This window comes from Dermacentor variabilis, chromosome 10, assembly GCF_050947875.1.
Source record: "Dermacentor variabilis isolate Ectoservices chromosome 10, ASM5094787v1, whole genome shotgun sequence".
In the NCBI taxonomy this organism is placed as follows: Eukaryota; Metazoa; Arthropoda; class Arachnida; order Ixodida; family Ixodidae; genus Dermacentor; species Dermacentor variabilis.
This window is the reverse complement of record NC_134577.1, coordinates 64,428,775-64,445,996: the sequence shown is the minus strand read 5'-3', so window position 1 is coordinate 64,445,996 and position 17,222 is coordinate 64,428,775. Positions and strand designations below refer to the sequence as shown.

The 17,222-nt window shown below is 44.6% G+C and overlaps 1 protein-coding gene across 7 annotated transcripts in view; it reads right to left on the bottom strand.

The window, feature by feature from the left end:
• Vinc (vinculin) overlaps positions 1 to 17,222 on the bottom strand; it is a 55,878-nt gene that overhangs the window by 10,253 nt on the left and 28,403 nt on the right. For 2 of the 7 annotated variants that reach the window (XM_075672875.1, XM_075672879.1), the window contains 9 exons: positions 15,587 to 15,678; positions 14,349 to 14,439; positions 12,087 to 12,194; positions 10,104 to 10,172; positions 7,613 to 7,743; positions 6,669 to 6,784; positions 5,573 to 5,696; positions 3,328 to 3,418; positions 730 to 768 (listed from right to left, as the gene is read on the bottom strand). In XM_075672875.1, the coding sequence (XP_075528990.1) occupies positions 730 to 768; positions 3,328 to 3,418; positions 5,573 to 5,696; positions 6,669 to 6,784; positions 7,613 to 7,743; positions 10,104 to 10,172; positions 12,087 to 12,194; positions 14,349 to 14,439; positions 15,587 to 15,678 (861 nt within the window). The remainder of the gene's footprint in view (positions 1 to 729; positions 769 to 3,327; positions 3,419 to 5,572; positions 5,697 to 6,668; positions 6,785 to 7,612; positions 7,744 to 10,103; positions 10,173 to 12,086; positions 12,195 to 14,348; positions 14,440 to 15,586; positions 15,679 to 17,222) is intronic. The other 5 variants (XM_075672876.1, XM_075672881.1, XM_075672877.1 and 2 more) reach the window with 4 other exon arrangements.

The following is a 17,222-nucleotide window of genomic DNA, read 5'->3' as shown; positions in this document are numbered from 1 at the left end:
GATCTCCGTCTTGCTTGGATTATTAACATTGTCGCGTGACATATGCATGACATGCTACTAGTGACATAAAAGCATCTTTCTATTCTAGCAACCTCACCTGCGGAGAAAGGGAGATCAAAATGCTCGACGGCAATTAATGGTACATTGAAGAGATTCCTACCACACTACGACATGGTTAGCAGCGATGCAAAAGTCCCTCGACATGGAAGCCAGAGAGAGCGCACCCGAGCTGAAAGCTGCTCCCAGGGCAAATGGAGGAGCCGTGTGAATGGTATATCGTCAGATCTCGGTTGTGCTCCCAGCTCGAATGTGAGAGTGCCCCCAACCGCTCTCAATAAACCGGGCGAATGCATTCTGAGCGCCCGACCAGCTTAATGTTAGCCACCCTGTGTGAGTGCTCTAGAGTGCTTGAAAGTGACCAGTCAAATGTATCAGTGAAAAAGAGCACCACTTGGGAAAAAGACATCGTAATGAACAGGGGAATGACATGGCAGCACAGATGCTTCCATCTTTATTTGGAGTCTTTCCTTTATTTCCTGTGAGAGCCTGCACTGATTAGTCTATCAAGCCATGTGACCACAGCATCACCACAATTTAGTTCCACACTTTTTTCACACACACACACACACACACAGTCCAGAACAATGCACACTGTGCCTCTGACAGACAATAGTCTGGGGGCCAACGTCAAAACCGTGCACCAAACAGGAGAACATGCGGAGCTTTTACCGCAGATAATCTCGCTCCCATCTGGCGTCGGTATGGGCTCTGTGGGAAACAAGTGTTCAAGAGATGCCATGAGGTTTTAGACATGACTGACCCACAGATTTCAATGCACAAAGGCCACGCCTTGGTTATGAGGAACGCCGTACTGTAGGGCTCCGGACACATCCCAACACCAAGAAATTATTAAGGTGCACAAATGTTTCAGCACAAGGGTTTTTCTGCACTTTATGACCACCCGAATTCAGCTCAAGCCAATACTTGTTGGTTACTGTCAACTGCATAAGCGCTGTGCTGTGTGTGACCCCTTTTAAATGCCAGCCGCACCGGCCAGGAACGTTCACAGCACTCTCCTTCAGGGGTCAGAGAACGGAGAGATAGTCATGAGCAACATGGCCTCCGAGATAATGTGCATGCCCTTAAGCCGCATCTTGGCAGTAGCTGCAGCACCAGCTCGTTGGAGGCAACAAAAGGACGTCAGCTAACAGGAGAATGCCAATCTCGGAGGACACACTACACATAGTCTCTGCTGTCTGCCATGTGTTCGTGCATGCATTGAATCTTCCCAGTATGAGTAGCAGGGAACAGAATTGGGTCAAATTTCTGTGGAGCTCCAAGGTGCAGCTTGCAAATTGACCAAGTAATCTGGTAAAAATTGGTCCAAACAGCCGAGGATTGCTTCCACGACTTGAACTGGCGGTACCAACCCAAGTAACTGCCGGGTAAGGTCAGTATGTATTTTACTTGGCACTATCCTGACCTTCACCAGCCAGGCCAGGCTGCAGAAAATTATCTGATGCACCAGCTGTTGCTCTGCCCCAAAACCCCCATTTCAAACCTTCTGTGCTCGCATGACATGACAGGGGTAGATGCCACAACCCACTATTCTTTTAATAAAGGCATATTCGCTATATAGTACTAGGGTACATATGAAACATCTCAATGACTATGGCAGCACACTGCAGTCATTGAGAAAATAGCATGCCAGGACCTTATTCTGGGTTGATCACATCAAGTCATGGTAGTTACTGTGCTCATGTTGACAGTACCAATAATAGCATGTGCAATGGTTGAATAACAGAAGGGTTAACTTATGAGGCAACCTTTGACAGTTGTTGATGAAGGTGTGCGAAAGCACTCTCACAACTCTTGCAATGATTTGGATGGTTTAACTTCCATGAGCCAGAAACATTCCAGTATAGAAGCACTGATAACTACAACCAACAATAAGAAACTTTCACGATATACCGAAGCACGCTTTGAATAATCAACAGATTCAAACATAGGACCAACCGCATTCATAAATTAAAGGGACCCCCAAGGCAAATATTTCGCCCCACTAAGGTGATAGATTTTTGAGATGACCAAACCATCACTTTTGCTGTGGAGAGAGTCTTCATAAACGGGAAGACTGCAAATGCAACCAATGAAAATACGATACCCATAACATTTCCCGTTTGTAATTGGTAAATTACAGTCAATAAATATTCATAATAATGTTGGTTAAACCACATTGCAATAAGAAGGAAATGTAGTTTGGTTAAGTTTCTAGAGAGGGATTCATTGGTGCTACATCTTCACAATGCTTCATAGGTGCTTTCTACAGGAGTGTGCCGCCCCTCCATTTGCATGACACTAACTGAAGGCAGGCAATTGCACTCAGTGAAGCACGACTTCTAACGTCACTAGTGGTGCAATGTAATAACACTGAATTGCAATATATCATGCAGCCCCTTGGGTCACAATTTTGACTGCAACTGAGTCAGATCTCGGCGCGCACGAGCACTGCAAGCTTTCCAGAAGGGCAATCAGAAAATGCAGATTCACTAAGACCCGAAGTCTGAAACCTTCCTTTCCTCAGACAAGTTCATACCTCACATGAAGAGCTCCATACCCTTCCTTGCCACAAAGTCTCGATGGAGAAAGCAAGCACATTCTGAAAGCTCCATTTCACATGTCCTCATGAAAGGAGTGCTTCCAAAACGTAAGGAATGGATGACACTCATCTGGATTTGAGGCTACCCGTCAAAACTTTTCACACATGTTCGTCAAGCAGACTTAAAGATGAAGTATCAATGTATGGACATGTGGATACTGTTTGCCTGATATGCAAAACTGCCATAGACTAAGTGTGAAGTGTGGCACTGTCCGGCAACAGTGGCACCCAGTATCGGAACAGCTGTTTCGTGAAACGCTATTTCTTTCTTCACCTCGAACTTTACCTTGCCTCACCAGCTACACCTCGCCAGCAGAGCTGAGGTGACGCCCTTGTTCAGTGCCAGGAGCAGGGACAGAAAGTATGAACGTAGCTTCGGGGCTGCCTTACTACGAGGAAGTGCCAAGGACACCTTCATTCAGGGCCTCTAACAAGAAAGCTTTCGGAATCAATGTAAGGCAGCTTAACCACAATGAATGTTTTCTTACTAAGTTAAGGAAGGTTTCAGAATCTGGGCCTCGATGTTTGCCTCTACTGTCCCATTAAGCCATGGTTCATTTAACAGAACCCAAACATGGATATCCAACATGCTCAACAAACTAATGCTTTGTTGAGAGACCTAGGAGTCTACACCATTTCCACGAGACACATGCAAAGAGGGCACTCACCCTGGGCCCCAAGCATGGTGGCCTTGACGGTGGACAGTATTCTCAGCTGGGTTCCGATTGTTGGTATGCGCTCGCACACTTGCAGAATGTTCTGTGGACAGAGAGCCAGACAAGGCAAGGAGTTGACGGGAACATGAAGGCCTCAAGTGACCCGACAGTAGGCAAACAAGGGAAGCTTCAGCCTGAAGGCAATGCTTACGGCAAGGGGGGGTTTTGTCTTTGTGCGGTCTGACAGGCCCTGATGTCAGGGTCTCCCTCGTTTGCCCACTCTCGATCACAGCAGACAGTGAGGTCACACAGAATAAGATTATTCAGTATTATTCACGTAAGCTCTGCAGAAATCCGCAAGGTAGACGGTGTAAGATATAACTGGCATTCACTCAACCCCAGGAGAGGGCTACAAGGGGATCAATTTTGGTCTCTTCGAAGAGCAAACTTCACAATCGGGGCAAATTTCATCCTGTAGGGTAAAGTGAAGAACTTGCAGCAACATTAGAGGGACATTACCGAGATAGTATCAAGGCATTGAATGAAAATAAATCACTGCTTTTCTGGAGCAGTCGCTCTAACATGCGAGCCAACCAGGACAGGAGGCCGTACAAGGCCGAGGTCGGCTAACAACTTGATCAGCGCTTTAAGCAACTAACTCATTACCATAAAATCTAGCATATGCTGCTAAACCTCGATATAGCAAACTTCAATATAAGAAAATTCTTACTATAACGAAGCACTTAACTTTTAAAGCTTCTTGTCTGTAGAACACCGTGTATTTCGAACCTCAATATAAAGGAGTGTGTTTACACACAATTTCAATATTCATAATATTTCGCTGCCACTGCGGAGGAATACCAACGCAATAAAAGGAAACTGGCGCAGTCGCAGATGGTCGAAGGGTTGAATTACACGTGGTTGCTTGTAAACACACCTCTCAAATCATGCGCCGCGCAACAGTGAACGGCTGCCGAAGCGGAGCAGCATAGCAACAAGACTGTCTCGCTGCAACATTCCATAATGTTCCTTACAATGATCCTATCGCGCCCCTCACGTCATATGCTGCGAGCGTGAGGGAAAGTGGACAAGGGTGAGCCGAAAAGAAAAGTGTCTTGATGCGTGCCATATTCCCACATGCGCTAGCGGTGCGGGTGTGGCGGGTGAGAACTTGTATCCTCTCCGATCCTGGCCAATGGCTTCACGAGGCTGTCAGCCCGGCTGATCATTTGCACAGCCTGCGCACCCTATTTCGGAGGTAATCAGCAGCGAGTACAAAGTCAAGATGGCCGCGGCTTCACGTGCGCTGTCTTCCTGCGAATTTAGTGCTGGAGGATACGCAATCTCCATTGTTGGAGGCGTGTTGAAGCGAGAGGCAGACGAAGCGTTCGCTCCCCTCCAACTGCTCTCTTCACGATAGTGTCGTCCCACTGGGGCCGACACGATCAGCCATGATGGTAGAATGGACGGGAAAGCTTCACCTTGTAGATACTGTCAACCCGGCATGAAACCATATTTTTGGTTGCAGATTCTCAAATAAAAAAAAAAATTAGATTTTGTTCCAATGAGACTTGTTTTTTATGATTGATCAATAATTCGTTAAATTTTGCGGTCCCTTTAGTGTGTGCACGTAAACATCCATCGGCAACTGTACTCACTCGCATAAGAGATCGTATTTCAATATAACAAAGTACAGACTTTACTGACTTCGTTATATTGAGGTTTAACTGTAATACAAGGTTCCTGTCCAGATGTCGCCATGCTCAGTTTACTTCTCATACTACATTTGGGCAGCAAACTTCTTAGAGGTTTAAGTGTTTCTTTTTTGGCCCTACTTGATGAACAACAGAGTATATTTTAGTCATATCATGGGCAGACATTTTTTTATTTTCAATTTTGCATACTTGGAATCCCTCCTCGTGTTATATTTGGGTTTATACGACAACAAGACACGTTACAGTTCTCAAAAAAAGAAAAAAATGGAGAAAAGATGGAGGAAAAAAAGAAAGAGAGGAGGGGGGGTTCCAGAAATTTGCAAAGTGGAGAAAGCTAGTGAACTGCCTGACCGCAGATTGTGAAATTCAACACCTCTTCATATAGTTGCATTAGTTATTGCTGCCAGTGGCTTGCATTCTGTGCAAAGCTGTTTCTTTTACTCCTCTGACAGTGACCCATCATTTCTGCAGAAAGGCTTATGAATGTGGTGATGACATTGTCACACTAGGCCTGAAACTGACGCATGTTATTTGCCACTCACCGTCCTCATGCGCTTGTCCGTGCACATGCGAGCGAGCTCCTTCGCAAGACGCGTCACCTCTTCAGACGCTTCGGCAATCTGCTTGGCGCAGGCAATCAGGTCTTTTTTGGTGCCCCCTTCGCCCCTGCCAAGCGAACAAGCATAGAGCACAATAAACTATTGATGTCTGAAGAATGCATAGCCACCGACATGTTGCACATACGAGGCAGGCCACAGTACACTATCCTTTGAACTATGTACCTTTCTGCTGTTTACGAACATAGGCCTTGGACACCTTCCAGTTAACACCCGCTGAAACAGCCAGCCAAATTTAGCGGGACAAATTAACAAGGGCAAGTAGCGGGACTGCGCTAAAACAGAAGTCCACAGGTTTTCAACACCTGCTTTTCCCTGTATATAACCACAATTTTACAAGTAAAGTTTGCCGCAAGTTATACAAAAAATTATAAGTGTTAGTCTTGAGGCATCACGTGCCTTTCTTTTATCTGAAAACGTAAAACGGGTTTCTGCACATCGAAACAACTTAAAAACGTGCTTTTTTCCGGCATGGTAAAGTGATAACGATAAGGCATGCGACTGAAATTTTGCCTGGGCTAAAGGCTTGCTGCTGTGATTAACACCAGTGTTAACACCACTATCACGCAAATGATAACACTGGTTTTACAAATGACCTGATTATGCTGGCCACGCATGAACAAAATTTTAGCCTGCTAAAGCCATCTTTAATGTAAGCAGCCTTATCCACAGAAAGCGAATTTATAGTGAAAGCTGAATCCATCAGAAAAGACCGAGTTGCGCAGACGCAGTGATCAGTGATGCAGATTCACGATTTTTAAGGGCCATCACTCGGCTCTCTTCAACGGCAACTAGATGGCATCAATTGACAGCAGACCGAAATTGAATAAAGAACAAACCGCACAAATGTTTGCCGATAAAGCAGGCACCTGCAGAGGCCAGAGTGAAAACTTGCGAGCTTGAAAAATTTGTCCCTTGATGCACAGACAAGTGTGCAATCGCTGTGATGAATCTTTGAGATGTCACTGCAGCTTTCACACATTTAGGGCCATGGCACTATATGGTGAAAGGAGCAGCTCACCTGACCAGCTGGCTGAGCCGTGCCATGAGGATAGCCATTCTCTTGGCGGCCGCAATGATCTCGTTGTCCTTGCTCGACCACTGGCGAACCTCCTGGTGCAAGCCGTGTGCTGCTATCTGCAGAGATGCAAATGCGCTCTGTTACAGCATGCAGGCGGCGCCGTGTTGGGAGATGCTAGACTTTCTTTGTGGCCCCTGGCATTTAAATTTCACATGCATCCACGTAAACCTCTTGTGCTTCCTTAGGTGCACATTCCCTGCATGACAAGTGCGTAATGTTGGCAGCCGATTTGTCCCGATTACAGCAACTGGTGACAGATGGCTCTAGTGCTCCATTACTGCTACGCCACCTCGTGACAGGAGTGACATGCTTCAGGACACCTGGGCGCACAGATGTCGCATGGTCAGTTATGTGTCAGACTGTGTAAATGATCAGCTGCATGAGTACAATCACATTGTCTGTGGTAGACTGCAGGGCAGCTTCATATCTAGTGGAGAAACTGCCTTTCACTGATAGATGTGCAGTCACAGAGAAATGTCTCAATCAATTTACCAAGAGAATTTTCGAGGCAAAAGAAATATTTGCTCTCAATGAAGTCCCGGCCAGTGTACCATCAACTGGGCTATAGAAAAATGTAATTTTAGTTTACAGGTGGATGTAGCGAAAGAGTATGATCATCGGCATCTAAATCATGGTGTACCCAAAGTCCCAGTCACCCAAACTCCCACGCCATCTGTCAGGCACTGAGCACACTATTCTCCATGGCAAAAACGCAAGATCACTACTTGAACAGCGGCTATAGCAATGCTAGCCAGGAATCATACAAGCCACATGTGGGACAGAATTAACTAATACATAACAATTTCCAGAAGCACTATGCCATCATCCAAATCTCGGCACATTGGAAAGTACACTATAAGTTGGCATCACTGTGTATGGCGCACCATGATGGGCTGGTTTGGTTGAGGAGGTGGGAAGCGTTCTTCAAACTCATCATCAGTTTCACATGGTGGTGGTGGCCTGGGTGGAGCCCTGTCCCCAGATCCTGGAAGTGGGGGTCTCGGTGGGGCCTCCTCTGAAATGTGTCGAAACGACGTAGGTCTTCAGTGTGGTGCCAATGTTCGTGCTATCATTTCCAGTTACTTTCGTGCCCTAATGAGTGTTTTCTTTTGGAACAATAGGGTAGTAAACAATTTACACTTCTAGATCCTTTTCAGTAAGTCTAACGGTAGTTGTCTCTCACGTCTCTAGGTGTACACAGACAGGAAGGAGATGAAAGCATGTAAGGTTCTAGTGAAAGAATTTCGCTCTCATAAGCACTGAAGGTAAGTCATCCTGTAGGGTATACCAACGCTCTTTTTGTGGTGCAAAAACCAAAAAAAGAAAGGAGAAACACTGGGGAGTGTTAACACCACTGGCAATGTTACCACTTATTCAAAAGCTGCCCAAAACAATCACACTGTGAGGTGTCTTTAAATATAAACTAGAGCTGGAAATTTTAGAAACTCAAAACTTGCAACATGCAGACAACTAAATTTATTCTGTTCCAATAAGCATTTCTTCATAGCACCCTTTTTCTTTACTTTTTTGCCAAGAATACACTTGACTTTTCAACAGTACACTTCTTTTACTCAAACTAAAGTGGACACGATGTTGAGGTCTCCACTTTTGTAGCTGCACACCCATCGCGGAAGCCCGGGATGGTTATGCTAAATTTGCACTTGTAACAGTACTAGACAGTGACAAATGCAGTAAAATATAACAGATCAAGTAATAAAAAGAGTGCATTTTAAACTCAGGACGTTAACTACGGTTCAGTAAGATACAGCTTACACACTCATGAAGGAAGGGTGAACCAATGAAAAATTTACACTGGAGACGTCAGAAGAGGAGACAAAGGCAGAACCTCAGCCTAGCACCACGGTGCTCATTAGGATGATGGCACCAATTTTAATTGCACAAGCATGCAGTCGTCACGACAAACAATTATAAGGAAGAGCTCCCTTACCAGTACCGATGCGAGCGCACAACTGCAGCATAAGTGCAGAAATTAAACAGCCCGACGTTTAGTGTTGTAACCACAGACACAGACACAGAAAGCACGCTTCATTCACTGAATTAATAAACTGCACACAAATTTGAGTGACCAGCAACTGTTCGATTTATAAGTATTTCTTTAGAGTGTCTGCTGTGACAAGGATTCCTTCACAGCACACAGTGCGCTAACACCGTCTGTCAAAACACACGCCAATCTACAAATACGGATGACGATTATGCGCAAAATGAAAAAAAAAAAAAAGAAAACTTGTTAATTTTAGAAGCAGTTGTCTTTGCATTGTCACCAAAAGAGGTGCCAAACTATGGTGAAGAGGTGGTGCTGCCATCATCAACTCATTGTGCTTCACTTCTGGCTCCTCCGCAGATCGAAAGCAGAATGTGCAACCGCGCTCCTTTTGAGAGCACACACAGTTAATACATTGGACACATCATCCATTACTGAGGCACCTGTAACAGCCATGAATGTAAGCAAAATCACTCCTCCGAAATGTTTGTTCCTTCATGGGAAAGAGTAGGCCTGCTGCACCAACCACAAACTAAGGAAAGGCATGAAACAGGCTCAAGCTCGAACCTTTTTCTCCTCGCGTGATGCCACAAAAATAAAGCACATAGTATACAGCAAAACAGCAGACAGAAAGAATGAATCAAGCACATCAATATGGTCCGTGCACTTCACCGCCTTTGCAGAAATGAACAGAACACCTGGAGACATTCCAACATTCACATTCAAGACATTCCAACATTCACATTCTCAAGCACAGTCATATGCACAATGTGCAGTGTGCCATGACTCGAGCTATAGATGCGGTCTACACATCACACTCAAAGCCAAGCACAAAGCCAACTTAAGACAAGCCTTTCTTTGCTCGTCAAAAACCGCTGCAAGAATGCCACAAACGCAACTCCATGTTGTCATAGCTTGAGTGCATAAAACAGCAGGCATCGATTCCTCTCATGCTTGGATGCACATGCGCATTCAGGCAGCCTCTTGCAACTGGTTTAAAAAAAGTGATGGCTTCAGCATCAGGTCTGAAGAAGCACCACAAAAAACTTCCATGAGCCCTTGCAATGAATACGTAGGCACCGCGAAACACGCTGTAGTGCTAAGAAAGGTTAAAAACCAATTCTGGGCTCAAACGCAAGCAAAATCCAGGCCAGTCAGCATCAAACCCAATCCAAAGTTGGAAACCAAGACGCTCGAGAAGTCAGGCCGGGCTGCCTTTAGTTCTCTGGCAAGACTTTTGAAAACTAAGTAAGTGGCACGCAAGAGGAAATTCATTCTCAAAGCTGTTGAGGAGAGAATGAGGCAGCCATTCAGCAATCAGGAGGTCAACTCCTGCACGGAATTGCAAGAAAAACCATTCCCGCCGGTCCCACCTGGGTAGCTGTGTTCTTGCAACTGCCTGGGAATGGCTGTCTTCTGAATGGGCGGCTCCACCACCACTTCTGTTTGAGCGAGGAACAAATCAAGCCAACCACGGTCAAGTCATCGACAGAGCCGGACTTGCACTTTGGTGTATATCAGCACACAAGTGCTGTTCGTGACACTGCCACGTAGCGGGAGGGATAAAATTCCTTGTGTACATTCCTCCTAAATGCCCGATTCGTCCTTGGCTATATCTTAAAAAGGGGAGGGGGGAGGCCCCACCCCCCCAAGACATTTTGTTCGCAGGAAAGAGCTTTCTCTTTGCTCTATAATGTTTCCATGCACCAAACTTAATACAAGCCACTGCCAACCTTTTTTTGAAGATGAGGTCTTCTTTGCTGACCTCACACAGACTTGGCGTATTTGGGTATCTTGTAATCACTTAAAAAAAAAAAAGGCCCTTTTGCGTCTACAGAGCATCATAGCAAGTCGCACAATGTATCGAAGTGTAGGTCCCAACTAGACAAGAAGCGAGCAATAACTGCAGAGTCGGTAAGATTAATGGTGCAGCCAGTATTGGCACCAGTATAGTCGAAAATTAACTACACTGCACAATATGACTGCACTAGCTCCAGGATCAGCCCACCTGGCCTCTTGGTCAAAAGAAGAAAGGGTCAGCCAAGTGTCGACGCTGAAGACAAGGTCAACGTTATCGTTACACGTGAAGTACGGAACGAATAAGATACAAAGTGAGTGAATTAGGAACTTGAAAAAGAGACAGAAAGCGACAGAATAGAAAGATATAATCAACATTTAATTATATAAACATTCAAATCACCATGTACATTGACCTTGCCTTTACCATCAACACTTGGTTCTTTGATATGGTAATGTAAGCTAACCATGGGTGGATAACACTAATCATTTTCAACATTTAAAGGCCTTTAAGGTCTTGACATTGACTTTTGCACTACTTCTTCAGCTTCACACACTGAGGACACGATCATTGTTGACAATGCTCACATGGCTGCTGTTGGTTATTCCATCAAGACAGAATTCACTTAAAGGGCCTAGAAACACGAATGTGACATGAGTATTAAGGTAGCACACATGACACTCTGTTCACAAAGGAGAACAAAAAAGAAAAGAACAATGATGAGAAATCACACAAAATGGGAGGAGCGGGAAATCTGGTATTCATCTCTGAGCACCACAGTTAGAAAAAACTTGCAGGCGCCAATTGCCAATACTTGAGCGCGAAGAGCAACGCATCCAATTGTAAAATGGCACGAAGGGCAACCCAAACCAGGCATTAAAGTCGTCGTCACACAACTGGCTGATCGGGATCACACACCACCGTTAAAGCACACACACTTGAGATGGTATTGGCATTCATTGAAGATGTGTCAGACAACTTGGAGCGGCAAATGGAGCAGCGAACAAAGCTAAACAGCCTCGCATTAAGGGGAAGGAAGAGGTTTGCAAAGCCTGTAGAGTTACGTCCGTCTTTGGAGGAAATTATGTTCGTGCTTCTAAGTTTCTGCTGTGCCAGCGACCAGAGAAAGTGTAAAAGGAGCATCGCTCTGGTCGATGAGGAAGGCAATTCTTTACAGAAAGTAGATCAATGTGTGCTAAGGAGACGCAAAGTAACAATAGGCAAGGTAGAATGATGAATCTGTGGTAGGGAGAGGAGTATGCTCTCTTTCAGGAAGCAGGTCATCTTGCCTCTCAGCTCAGCTGCGAGTATGAATAACCTGCACAAACAGAGAATGTCTAAAACTGCCAGGTTGCAAACGCCAATTCATGCAAAGCTGTCCATGAACACGTTTAGGCATTGGGAGCGTTATGCGAGCAACGTCAACGGGCGGGGAGGAGGCATGTTGATCCCGTCTTGCATATTCTTTTTTTTTATATTGCTTCTTTCGTGCCACAAATGCAACCAAGCATTAAGGGGTTGCTTCAAGCAGTCCAGGCCAACTTGCGGATGCCTGTACCTCTCTTGGGAGGAGGGCGCTTCTCAGCCGGTGGCACTTCGATCTTGACGTCAAACATTTCATTAAAGTCGGGAACCCTGACGTCGTGAGACCGCACGGTTGGCTTGGCTGAAGAGGGGCCACAGAAGTACAAAAGGGAGAAGGTGGATAAATGTATAGTTAAGAGGACATTGGAAATATAAAAAAAAATAAAAGAGAAAAAGGTTCCTGGAAGATGGTCCAAACAGTTTTTTTTTTTAACAGCGGCCCACTTTAAGGAAAAGACAACGCTCATCCGCTACACAACTTTAATTTCTTTTCTTTTTTTTTGCTTGTGTTGCTACTAAAAGAATGGTAGTAGTTAGCTCAGTGCTGAAGGAAATAAAACATGAACAAATTTCGACGCTCACTTTACTCCAATGATATCATTGAACTTGCAGTATGATTGACTATTCTGTTGCCATGGAAACCGTAAACCAGCAGCTACAGCTGCTGCACAACTCTTCATCGCACAAGGAACTCGTCATCTTCGAAATTTGTTTAGGTTTCACAGCAATCAAGGATGGCTACAATATAACCAGGCATCATTATTTGCCCTATTATCTTACGGAGGCTTAATTGGCAAAAAGTAGCAAAAGATATCCACGTCTCTGCAGCAGCTTGTGTCTTTAACGATGAGATGTGCATATGATTTTTTTTTCTTTTCTAAGGGGGGGGGGGAACCAGGCAAGTAATGATATCTGGTGCTTTATCAAACGATGTGGACCAAAAAGAAAGCGCTCTTACTCAGAAATTTGAGTGGGAACAGAGCAGCTGTAAGTGGAAAATCCTCTTTTAAAGTTTTCAGAATAGAAAGGCAAGTCAAAGTAAACATCACTAGAAATGAGAGGATGCACTATAATCACGCCACCATAGTGAAGTCCAATTGGCTGACATGCCCAGAAGCAGCACATCTATTTAAGCCTTGTAATGTGATGCCATCACACACCATGAAGCAGTCTTAGGGCTTCATTCAGAACAGTGACGCAGTACAGCACAATTCAGTACAGAAACAGAATATCTGCGCAGTCTCACAACGCAGCCTAGTATTCACAATTATAGCCTCTACTAGTATACGTGAACAACATTGTGATGTTCGGCTTTACTGACTACTATTACAAGCTGCACAGAAATTGAACGTTTTCTGACATCCCGTAGTCAGTAAACTTTTGTGGCCGAGTGTACTGTGAATAAGCCGACTTGTGCAGCACATATTAGACCCTTGCCCATTTTTATTGCTAAACAATCGGGTACGCGTTAGATTACTACTTCATTTAGGGGCTTTAATGCCATTTCTGAATTAGTTTTCTACTTTGGACACATGGAAAGTGGGCGCACAGGTGATTCAGGGGCACGTTAGAATCTGGAAAATACTGCCAAATGAATCAGTGGTGTGTTTTGGTGTTCTTTTTTCTTTTTGCATCTTGTTTAATGCAACGGACTGGATAATTGGATCAATTTTATCTGTCCCATCAGGGTCGAATTAACGGAAGTCTACTACACACCAGCAGGCAACGACATTGCGATAAATGAAACAACGCTGCCAGTATGACATGAGAATACTTCCTGAAACCACCACAAAGCAAAGGGTTAAGCAGGAGACACATGGTATGTTGCAGTGTTCCATCCAAGGCACATAAAATATGGTTGCTCCAGCTGTCGGAACTTGTTGGAACGTTCTGTAAACTTACTGGGTGTGGTTGTTGTCACCAGTTTATGCTGGATCGGATCCTAAATCGTACTGTGAAAATACATATAACTTATATTTGTGTCCATAAATGAATCTTGTGCAAGAGTGCATTTCATGGTGGGGAGAGGGTTGCCTGCGTAACTATTTGTTCATTTTTCAGTAGCTGCACTTATGTCCCCCTGTATTCACCTATGTATTGCCATTTTCTTTGTAACGTCTCTCTCATCGTAACTTTCCTCTCCCATTTCCTGCATTTTTCGCACGGCTGCGGGGAAGTTCAGGTGTCCAATGAAAAGTGACACAGGATGGCCGCAACCCTTCCTTTTCTGCCTCCTTTCTTGTCCTTCTAAACACTATTACTACCATACTTCACTGGTACCACGTGTCTCCAGCTTTACGGCTGCATATTTATAACACTTCTGCAACTCAAAACTGGGAGGACACTGCGCATCCTGAGCACAGTCAAGCCTGTTAGCAAAAACTCCATTCATTTGACTCTCGAGGGGTGAAATCACGTGATAAGATGGAATAGGATGGGCCCACTCTGGCTTTACCGTTAGCTTGCAGTCCCATGAGGTGTGGAAGCAGCTCCTCCTCGGGCGTCACTGTCACAGCCTGCCGCACCTGTCCGACTGCATTGATGAGCTGTAAGAAACGCAGAGTATGCCGCATCAACCAAGAGCAACAAGCTAGACGTCTAAATTAAGTTGAATTAAAGTCAACCACTTTCCAAGCGGCTCTGAGGAGCACAAGGCTATGATCCTGGTGTCAACAGCGCAAAACGTAGACGAGGGACACGACGAGAAGATGACACCACAAGCGCCGACTTTCAACAATGTTTATTTTGAAGGAAGCACGGCTGCTTCTTATATCATTGCCCACACATGTCGCAGTCACGTGATCGCACATCATGTGAAACATCATGTGACTGCGACACATGCGGGCAATGGTATAAGAAGCCGTGTTTCTTTCAGAATAAACATTCTTGAAAGTCGGCGCTTGTGGTGTCATCTTCTCGTCTACATTTTGCGCTGTTAACACCAGGATGGAAAACCAACAAGCCCAAGCTGCTATTCCAGCGAAAGGCTATGATGATGCCTGCTGAATATTTAGGAAGGGTCTGTGGTGTCGGTGCATGCGCCATTTCACCATATCATGTTTACTCGATTCTAATGCACACTTATTTTTCAAGAAAAACTTGCTAAAATATTTGCATACATGTTACATTCATGTACTAAACTAAATCGACACAAGTGACAAGCTATCATCATTGGCAACATTGAGAACAAATCACCATTACTCTTTCTCTCTGTTGTAATAAAAAACTAGTAAGCGAACAATCAAGGGCATCGAAATTGTAATTTCTTGAAGTATGAAAATTGGAGCGCCTGTTACGATCGAAGACATTGCACTTTTCAGTCCTGGACACAAAAGTTAGGTGCACATGAATGGAACGTTAGAATCGAGTAAATACGGTACTTCCAATATGTATGCATGTTTGTATTATTAAATACTTGTTAACTGCATGCGGTGCCTGGGAGTGCCTGCTTTATCCTTATCTTACTCTCTCGGTGCTTTGTTCAAGAACGCCACAAAGCAACTCGCTCAGTTTTCAACTCTTTTCAGAGGGTAAATTCGGGTCTATCTTTCTGTTTGTATGCAAGGCAAAGAGGATTACGGCGGGGAAAAAAAAGGAAACGTGCAGCTGATGGAAACCAAACCCAGAGCCACAACTAATGTGCATGCAAGAGCAATGTGGACATGTTTCAACGTGTGGTTAGGCCCAACTGACCGCTTTGTTAGTCTCCCTCCAGCGGGACTGGGCCACAGGGTCCGAGATACGGGTGGCGACCTGCTTGGCATTCTGGATCATGGGGGTCACAGCTGAAATGTCACAACACGAAAACTTCAAACAGACAGTCAAAAAACAACAACAACAATAATAAAACAACAAGAAAATAGAGCTGATCATGTGGAGATTCAAAATATGCCCTAGCTTCTATTGCAAGATAAGGAACACTGGTTCAAATAAGCTATTTCCCTACAGAACATGTATACACACCATAGAATACAGTGCGAACAAGAGGATGAACAAGCATGCAACAACCCCAGGGTACTTACCGCACAACTTGTGGCACCTTTCTCACCACTACAAAACAATTCTATTTCCATCAAAACTACTTTCAATTAACACTTCTTGAACTAATTATTTATGAGCACAGTATTTATGAATACTACCATGCAACCATTTAAAGGCCAAGTGCAACAAGATTTCCCTTTGCCTAAATTGGTTACGTTTATGTAGTACACACTATGGCAGCAGTTTTGGGTTGACAAGTGCCCAAGTTTCCTATTAACGGCCTTTACATAAGATGAAAGATAGTAAGTTTGGGCATGTTGGTATTCCATAACTTTTACAGTTTTAGCGCACGAAAAGGGAAGAGAGACAGAAGCACGATGGGGACACAGCTGTAGGACACAGCTGTAGAAAGTTAGCGCTGTGTCCGCGTCGTACTTTTGTCTCTCGTCCCCTTTCGTGCGCTAAAACCGTAAAAATTTACATAACACCCAAGCAGGTGTCATGTGCACCTAGAGGTTAGTGGATATGACACAAATAAACAGCACATTGCCTCCGGGGATTTCAGCACGCCACAAATGCCACCTAATCTTAGAGGTCGTGTCAAGAAGCCTCCCCGATTCTCAATAATTTGTATCAATAGCCAATATCAATAATGCCCATTATTGTAAGTTGTGATACATCCACTAGCCTGTCAAACAAAATTTTGCACTGATGATAGAATCACGCACTGATGACTGCACCTCCAAAGTACGTGAAAGTCCATTTAACCACGGCACCGCATGCTCCTTCCTTCCCCCTGCTTTGAACAGAAGAGAAGGCGGTGTGCGTCAAGCCTCATTGTCCCAAGCACAGCATACGGTGCGCGGTGCGCGATATAAATCTTATCACGCTGGGACGTGAATTTCTATCACAATAATACAGTTTTACAGCTGCAAAAAACTGCAAACATGTCGTGAGCCTAATGTTTTTTTCAGAGTGTAAGCGTCTAGCTTTAATATGGCACCATGGCCAGTAATAACACACTCCATGTCACCAGCATTGAGTGGTGTGGCATCGTCTGATAGGTAACAATGAAAACACATTTGTGGCTCTTGGTGACATCTCAGGCCTGACATAGGCACAACAAACAGCTCATGCCAGCAATGAGAACAAAACGTCGACAATACTTTGTCCTCGGTGTCAAATGAGACGAAGCAGAGACTGATTTAGCCGTTTATTAACAAGAACAAGCCGTTTATAACAAGAACGAAGTCACATCGAAGCGAGCGGCCTGGTCGCAGCTATGTTGTTATGCAATTGAGGTGAACGGCAAAAGCTGCCACATAGACTTCTGGGCAGCCAGCAAAAT